General features: G+C 34.9%; 1 protein-coding gene and 1 pseudogene across 1 annotated transcript; both read left to right on the forward strand.

Moving 5' to 3' along the window:
- Positions 1-3,592: 3,592 nt before the first annotated feature.
- Positions 3,593-4,552, forward strand: LOC104993557 (olfactory receptor 1044). The gene has a single exon (XM_010846868.1). It carries the CDS (start codon positions 3,593-3,595, stop codon positions 4,550-4,552), a length of 960 nt encoding a protein of 319 aa, XP_010845170.1.
- Positions 4,553-7,578: 3,026 nt separating this feature from the next.
- Positions 7,579-8,522, forward strand: LOC104993569 (annotated as a pseudogene).
- Positions 8,523-8,923: the final 401 nt, after the last annotated feature.

The following is an 8,923-nucleotide window of genomic DNA, read 5'->3' on the forward strand; positions in this document are numbered from 1 at the left end:
ACCATCACATTGGGTTTGGGCCCTTGATCTATGAATTTGGGGAGGATACAATTCAGTTTACAGCTGACACATTGTTTCCAAGTAAATATTTGGCAAAACTAATACAATTATGTAAAGTTTAAAAATAAAATTAAAAAAATAATAATATAAATAAATAAATAAAATAAAAAGAACAAAAAAAAACCCTAAAAAATTAAAAAAAATTAAAACGTGACAATATCAACAAAATAAATAAATAAAACCATCTTCTATCTGTACACCCTTGTTGTAGACACAGAAGAGCTAAGAAAGCTCTCTGGGAGAGTGTTCTTTAGACTTGGTCACCAAGGAAATCAAGTAATGACGGAGAGAGACAACTAAAGAGAAAATGAACACTTCACGAACATTTCAAAGAATAGGACAATGATGTTCAGAAATAGATTCTTGGAGGAGTTACATATTCATTTATTTGAAAGAGATGTAGTTAGAAAGTTCACAAGGTAATTTTTATTTTTCTTCCAAGGATACATTTAAATCCTTCTGTTGAACAACAAGAACCACATAACAATTAAAGCAACAAATAAATAAGAGTAACTCAAAAACTAGAAAATCTTAGGGCAATGATATCAAACGCAGAACTGTACACCTGAAGTTCTTCAAAACAGAATAATAATGCTAATTGATCTTCAGCCTGCCTTGGGACCCCTTGGGGTGTGGGCTCTGAGCTTCATGATTATTTTCCTTGCCTCCTATTCTAAGTGAGAAAGAGCCCTGGGATACGTCAGGGACAAAACCTTGCAGTGTGCTGCTACCCAGACCTGTTTGGAGAAGAAATAGGAACACGGTCTGCCAGGTATAGTTTAGAAGAGTATATTTAAAAATTGAGATACAAATGACAGTTTTCAAATGAATTAGAATAGAATAAATTTTAGAATAAAATATTTTGGATGGCATTTTAGAAACAAGGGAAAGAATATCTCCTCTAATCTTATTTCAGTTATGCAGACATGTAGTATTATATAAAATGCATTTTTAGTAGTTTGGGATGAAAAAAGTATTTGAAATCTCTGAGATAGAATCTATTCAAATATTTAGACAAATTAGGCACTTAACTGATTAGACTGTAAACTATATCAAGACTCTCCTTTCCATTTTAACAAATCTAGTCATTTTACCCAGAATGAGAGATAAGCACATTAAATTAAATCATCATTGTGACCCTTAACATATTTGATACAAATAAAAATATGAATTATGAACAGGGGCATAAACTGAAATAGTGTGACAAGCATGTAGAAGGGGCTATATTAAGAAATGAATAAAGAATTCATGACTCCCACCCATGGAGTAGATAACCTATCAAAATAAGAAATACAGAAATAGATGGAAATAATAAATTATATGTAAATAAATTATGTATAAAATGTTTCCAGAACATAAAAATGAAAACTGGTAAGTAATAGAGGAACTGGAATTTAAAGAAGTCTCTTCTCGGGAAAGGTTGAGTTTTGATAGGCTTTGAAGAATAAATAAGATTTTTTCTTCCAACTCTAATTATCATTCACCTGGTAGAGATAAGTATATAAAACACATAGGAAGTAGGGAAAAATGGAAAGTCATACTGTAATTGAGGATTGCAAAATAATTCTGTGTGTTGACTGCAGCATGAGATGTGAGTATATAAATTCTGAATATAAAATATCATGAGTTAGATCATAAAAGATCATATATAATATACTTTCAAATATATTATCAAATATATGCATGTGCTACCTTTAAGATAAGATAAAATGGCATACTGAAGCATGTCTAGTTGCTAAACAATGAACTCTTAGCTGCTGTCTTGGAATAAGTAAACCAAATTTCCAATAAAATACTTGCTTAATAATTTCAAAGTAGAATTCATTTATTCATGGGATGACTAACTAGGCTTTTAAACACTCTGATGACTTGCTTTATGTATTGATCAATACCATCAAAAATTATCTTATTCCCATAGAAAGTTGTAGAAACATTCACACATGCCCACTTAAAAATTATTTTTGATTTTGATAAAATAGGCACCTTTAAATTAGGAAAATGAGGAACAAACTGAATTTTTGACATGCTAAAATTAATGTATTTTGAGGGTGACAGAGCATTCAAATAAAGATCTCCCAATTTCATTCAAGGTTCTTTCTGCTGTGCCTTGCTTGGCATAAACCTCAATGAAATGGCATTCATCAACATTTATCTATTAAAAAATCAATGGCTCATTACTGAGACTCCATTGTATTTTTTTCTCATAGATATAATAGAATAAGTGAAATAAAATAGAAATTTTACATTGACTTTAAAATTTTTATTGGAACATATTTTTTTATTGATTTATAATAAAAATATTGCAATTCCTGCTGAACAGCAAAGTGGCTCACTTATACATATACATCTATCCAGTCTTTTGTAGATACTTTTCCATTTCGGAGTATTGGGTAGACTACCCTGCATTAAAAGGTAGATGCTTGTTAGTTATCTAATAGTGAGTGGTCTCCTGCATCAGAAGAACACTAGTTTGAAAGCCCTGTGCTACAGACAGGCTGTCTAAGCTTACTTCAGGTGCTTTACCTCTCAGTGTTTCTTCCCTGTCTATAACATGGGAATATAAGAAGCAAAGTAGGACTTCTCTCATGGTCCAGTGGTTAAGAATCCACCTGCCAATGCAGGGGACATGGGTTTGATACCTGGTTCAGGAAGATCCCACATGCCATGGGACCAGTAAGCCCATGTAACACAACCACTGAGCCTGTGTTCTGCAACAAGGAAAGGCAGCAAAATGAGAAGCCTGGGCACCACACAGAGGAGTAGCCCTGGTCGCTGCAAGCCGAGAATGCCTGAGTGCACTGAGGAAGACCAGGGCAGTCACAAAAAAATTATATTATATTTTTTATAATATGTTTTTATATTATAATTTATTTTTATAATATATATATATATATATTATTTAACTGCCCTGGTCTTCCTCAGTGCACTCATAAAATAACAAACAACCCATGAGGTAGCTATAGTCCTTAATAAAGTTGCCCATTTTCAGCATTTGCATTATTAACACATTTGTGAAGATTATGTAGCAATCAATGGTGGCCTCCCTGCAATAAGTACTGAGAATAGAATAGATGGATAGAGCATGCTGTTCATTGCTCTGTCAGGACTGCAACAATGTGGGGTTTGTATCACATATACAAGTCTGTCAGAGTGATGTCACTGCAGGGGGCTCATTTTCCTTTATATTATTAATGTTAGGATATTTTTTAAAAAAGCAATAGCTTTAATGTTTTGAAAAAATAATGTTAAATTTTAAAAAGCATAGGAGCTTTGAGCAAAGAGTCAGTGTGGACTGAATCCTATCCACAGCTGTTAACTTCATAAAATGCACTTATTTGGGGGAGATAAATATGTCTCTCCTGTAAAACATCTCCATCTACTCTTTGTCTCATCGCCAGACTCAAGGATGCTAGCACTCTCACTGTTAGCACTTTCGTCTTGATAATACCAATTGCTTTAAAGGATATTAAGACTTGAATTTAATTAAGTTGGATTTTATTATCCTCTCGTCATCCAGACATAGTGAAGACACATGATCCAGATAAATTGCAGCCAGGTGACAGAATTTGTTCTCATGGGCCTCACAGATCGTCAGGAGTTGAAGATCCCCCTCTTTGTCCTGTTCTTATCCATCTACCTCTTCACAGTAGCAGGCAACCTGGGTCTGATCCTAGTCATCAGAACAGATTCAAGACTCCACACGCCAATGTACTTCTTCCTTAGTAACTTGGCTTTTGTTGATTTCTGTTATTCTTCTGTCATTACACCCAAAATGCTAGGAAATTTCTTGTACAAACAAAATGTTATCCCTTTCAATGGATGTGCTGCCCAGCTGGGCTGTTTCCTGGCCTTCATGACTGCCGAGTGTTTGCTGCTGGCTTCCATGGCCTATGACCGGTATGTGGCCATCTGTAACCCTCTGCTCTATATGGTCATAATGTCCCCAGGAATCTGCGTTCAGCTTGTGGCTGCCCCCTATGGCTACAGCTTCCTGGTTGCCCTATTTCATACCATCCTCACCTTCCGCCTCTCCTACTGCCATTCCAACCTCATCAATCATTTCTACTGCGATGACATGCCTCTTCTCAGGCTCACTAGATCAGACACTCACTCCAAGCAGCTATGGATTTTTGCCTGTGCTGGCCTCATGCTCATTTCTTCCCTTCTTGTTGTCTTTATCTCCTACATGTACATTATTTCTGCCATCCTGAAGATGCGCTCCGCTGAAGGCAGACGCAAGGCTTTTTCCACCTGTGGCTCCCACATGCTGGCAGTCACCATATTCTATGGGACCCTCATCTTTATGTACTTACAGCCAAGTTCTCATCATTCCCTTGACACAGATAAGACGGCCTCTGTCTTCTATACAGTGATCATTCCCATGTTGAACCCTTTAATCTACACCCTTAGGAATAAGGAAGTGAAAGATGCCCTGATAAAAGTCATCATGAATAGAAACCAGGCTTTTATGTTCATGAAATTAAGAAAGTGACTGGAATGAATAAAAACAGAATTTTCTTCACAGTCTGATTTTTTTCTCTTAAGCTACCAAAATGCCTATTCTTAATACTGGATTTCTACATGTATGTTCATGGTGCAGTAAAATTTTCTGAATATTTTCACTTAGAATGAGATTTCAGATATAAAAGTGCCCATTAGAATTTTTTGCCAATTCTCTCATTTTCAAATGAAATCATATTAAAAAATAATTCTTTGTTCCATAAGAATTTATACCCATGTTTTTTTATTTCTCAAATGAATAATTGCATAACAAACCATTATCTGGGTGTATAACTAGTTATAGGACAAAAGTTTCATTGTTCCACCACTTTAAAATCCCTGGTTCAGGATTCTCCAGTTCCATTAATCATATCCCATATGAAGAGCAAAGATGCACATGTACTTCTTTCCCTGATTTGCTAGTTTCTTTGAAAAATATAACATTATAAAACTGTTTCATAATTTTAAATTAATGAATGAATTAATAAAACTGCTCCATATTTATACCTTTAACAAACTGCCTTTATTTTTTTTTTCAAATTGTCTTTGTTCAGAAGAATAATACATCCAAAGTTTACTTTAGTCACTGATTTAATATGGCCTGGCATCTGGTCTGATCTCTGAAGACTAATTTTTTTTAAATTTTATTTTATTTTTTAACTTTACAGTATTGTATTGGTTTTGCCACACATCAAAATGAATCCGCCACAGGTATACATGTGTTCCCCATCCTGAACCCACCTCCCTCCTCCCTGAAGACTAATTTTTAAGTGAACTTCTTTTTTTAAAGCCTATGAGATCTTGTTATATTTTTTCAAGGTATCTAAAAAAGGTGTAACTCAAGAATGGAATCCCAGGGGTATCATATATTCTAAATTAATATACACAAAATAATTGAAACGCCATAGATCATTTTCCAGTAGCAAGGATCCTATGCAATTATACTGGGCAGATCTCAGGTAAGTTGGCCCTCACTGGATAAGGTGTAGTTTATAATGTGATGAGCACACTAGGCCATGCAGTCTAGCTTGGAAAAGAACACATGTCTTGTAGTCAAAGGATGGACTTGAACTGTCTGTGGGCTTCCTGTAGCTTATTTGTCAATTAAATGAAGACAGCATTACAAAATTTGGAGTCTTCTAAAATACTGAATACACAAAAGAGTAATAATAAATCAGAAGCATTTGCACATCATCTCTCTTGCTAAAGAACCTGAATTCTAGTCCCAACTATACTATACATGAGAGGCCAATTTATAAATGAAGATTAACATACACAACAGATAACTGTGATATAGACAGATAGATATAGATATACAGGTATGCATATATAATTTCAGATAAGCGTAATGATAATTGAACAGTTTGCAATTACACAGAAAATGGTTTTGAGTTTGTAATTTGCATATCATTTTAATATATATTAATGAATGTATATAGTGTGTGTGTGTGTGTGTGTGTGTGTGTGTGTTCAGTTGCTCAGTTATGTCTGACTCTTTGCAACCCAATGGACAGTAGCCCACCAAGCTGCTCTGTCCATGGAATTGTCCCAGCAAGAGTACAGGAGTGTGTTGTCATTTCCTACTCCAGTAGATCTTCCTGACCAAAAAATTGAATCTGTATCTGCTGCATCTCCTGAGTTGGCAGGCAGATTCTTTATCACTAGCACACCTGTGAAGACCATATGTGTGAGAGAGAGAGTGTGTGTGTGTGTGTATGCCATTTGAATGTTTAATGAAACATAACCAGAGAAAGGAAATAGGGTATATATTTTGGTGAATCATAGAGATACAGGGTTGACTTAATCTACAGTTCTCAAAAGTTTTTTTTTTTTTTTTGTCTTTCTTTAAACACATTTATCCACTATTTGAACATTTCAGTAGTTCCTGCAGCAAATTTTGAGTCTCTATTCTGTATACTCAAAGCCTGTCATTAATGTCTTTGAATTCACACTGTCCTATCTTGGCAAGATGGAGCTTTTACCATGATACAGCTCTTCAATTAAAGAGCATAGATTCCTGGTGTCTGAAAGCCCGAATCTGAATGCTAGGTCTGACCTTTGAGGAGTCAAAACATCTCAGACACTTACGTACACCTCCATCTCTTCAACAGTGTGAAGGTGAAACGAATAGCAAACTCTAAACCTATTGTCCTGAGACCAAGACTATAGATGAATTTCTTTTCTAAATGTCATTCTACCAAAAATAATGTGAAACTATGAATTTATTTGACTTAAACATAAATAACATGAATATATAAGATGAATATAGCAATTTAATATTGCTAAGCTCAATATTAAATTAAGCTTTATGTTTAAATGTTTTGTTTATCATATGAAGTGGAATTCTGAAAACTATGTTTTCACTTTTCTTTGAAGTTTCACATTTTTGTGAAAATTATGTTATAATTTTCATTACATAGCATTCTTCTATCTATTGTAATAGAAGACATTGTCACAATCATAAAAAAAAATTCAATATCATCTTTTCACTAAACATATTGGTTTAGATACACTTTCATACTTTATACATAACTATATTACATAACTATATTTCACCTTTTCTTTCATTGCATTGGCTAGCACATTAAGAATAATATTTAGTAAGAGTCATGATTGTCTTAATTCTAGTTGAAATGCCTTGTGTTTCATCTTAATATATTACTCTTAATATATTCATGGCCATCTCTTTAACTCTTGAAATATTTATCCTGCTATACTACCTATGATGCTGGAATTTTGTATACATGATATCCTATATTTTAATTCAAGATATTCTGTCTTCCTTAACAAATATCCTCACTACTGATTGTGTTGGAATTCCTGCCTGCAGCAAGTCCCTTCAAATCCAAAGCAGGCAGCACTGAAATCTGAGAATGGCCTGTTGACCAGTGAGGATTTTTCTTTCCAATATGGTCACCATAAAATAAGCATGAGCGACGTCCTTAATCCACAACGTGAAAGAGTACCTGCGACGGATGTTCTGCACATAACAGTATGATATGCTTTTATATACAATTCATGGCTAAACACAATAATTCAGAAGTAACTGAATTCATCCTCTTGGGAATCACAGACAATCCTGAGCTTCAAGCCCTTCTTTTTGGGATCTTTTTAGTGATCTACTTAATTAGTGTCATGGGTAATCTTGGATTAATCATGCTAATTCATGTCAGTCCTCAGCTTCATACAGCTATGTATTATTTCCTTAGCCACCTAGCTTTTGTTGATTTTTGCTATACCTCCTCGGTCACTCCTAACACTCTGGTGAACTTCCTCCAAGAAACTAAAAGAATATCCTTACCTGCTTGTGCCATTCAGTTGTTTTGCTTTATCATGTTTGTGGTTTGTGAATTCTATATGCTCTCAGTCATGGCTTATGACAGGTATGTGGCCATTTGTAATCCTTTACTCTATACCATTGTCGTGAACAAAAGGGTTTGTATTCAGATGGTGCTTAGCACATATCTATATAGCTTTTCTGTGGGACTCCTATAAGCAACTCTTACATTCCACTTATCTTTCTGTCATTCAAACATAATAAATCAAGTGATGATGTCCCCTTGGTTGCCCTGGCCTGTCATGAAACCCATCACAAATATATCAAAAAGTTGTTATTGTTCACACTTGCTGGGTTCAATATCTTCTTCTCTCTTTTTATCCTCCTTGTCTCCTATGTATTCATTCTATTTGCCATTCTAAGGATTAAATCAGCTGAAGGCAGAAAAAAGGCATTTTCTACTTGCGCTTCCCACTTGACTTCCATCACTATATTTTATGGTCCGATCATCTTCATGTATATGCAACCAGAAACAAGCCATTCCTTGCATACTGATAAAATATCTTCTGTATTCTATATAGTGGTAATTCCCATGCTAAATCCTCTCATATACAGCCTGAGGAACAAGGAAGTAAAAAATACTTTGAAGAGAACTATGGAAAAAATGTATTCTACTATAATATAAGTGATCCATGCTTTAACTGAAAGCCTTCACATTTAGGAGGCCAAAAAAAAGCAAATAAGCAAAAAACAAATAGTTTTTCTGCATGGTCATGCCTTTAGTGACATGCTTTCTAACACTGCAATGTTTAAAAAGTGTAAGTGGTAGTGTTGTCTCATCCTGTCCGACTCTTTGCGACCCCATGGACTGTAACCCGCCAGGCTCCTCTGCCCAAGGAGCCCTCCAGGCAAGAAGACTGGAGTGAGTTCCATTCCCTTCTCCTGTGGGTCTTCCTGACACTGAGATGGAGCCAGTCTCCCGCATTGCTGGCAGATTCTTTACCATTTGAGCCACCAAGTGAAAGTTAATACAGAAGATACATTTAGTTTCTAATTTTATTTTTATTATTTTGTAAATTATAACTT

This window comes from Bison bison, unplaced genomic scaffold, assembly GCF_000754665.1.
Source record: "Bison bison bison isolate TAMUID 2011002044 unplaced genomic scaffold, Bison_UMD1.0 scf7180017849297, whole genome shotgun sequence".
Lineage (NCBI taxonomy): Eukaryota > Metazoa > Chordata > Mammalia > Artiodactyla > Bovidae > Bison > Bison bison.

Excerpts from the sequence above, each read along its gene's own strand:
- LOC104993557 (XM_010846868.1), top strand. The coding sequence starts at position 3,593 with ATGATCCAGATAAATTGCAGCCAGGTGACAGAATTTGTTCTCATGGGC.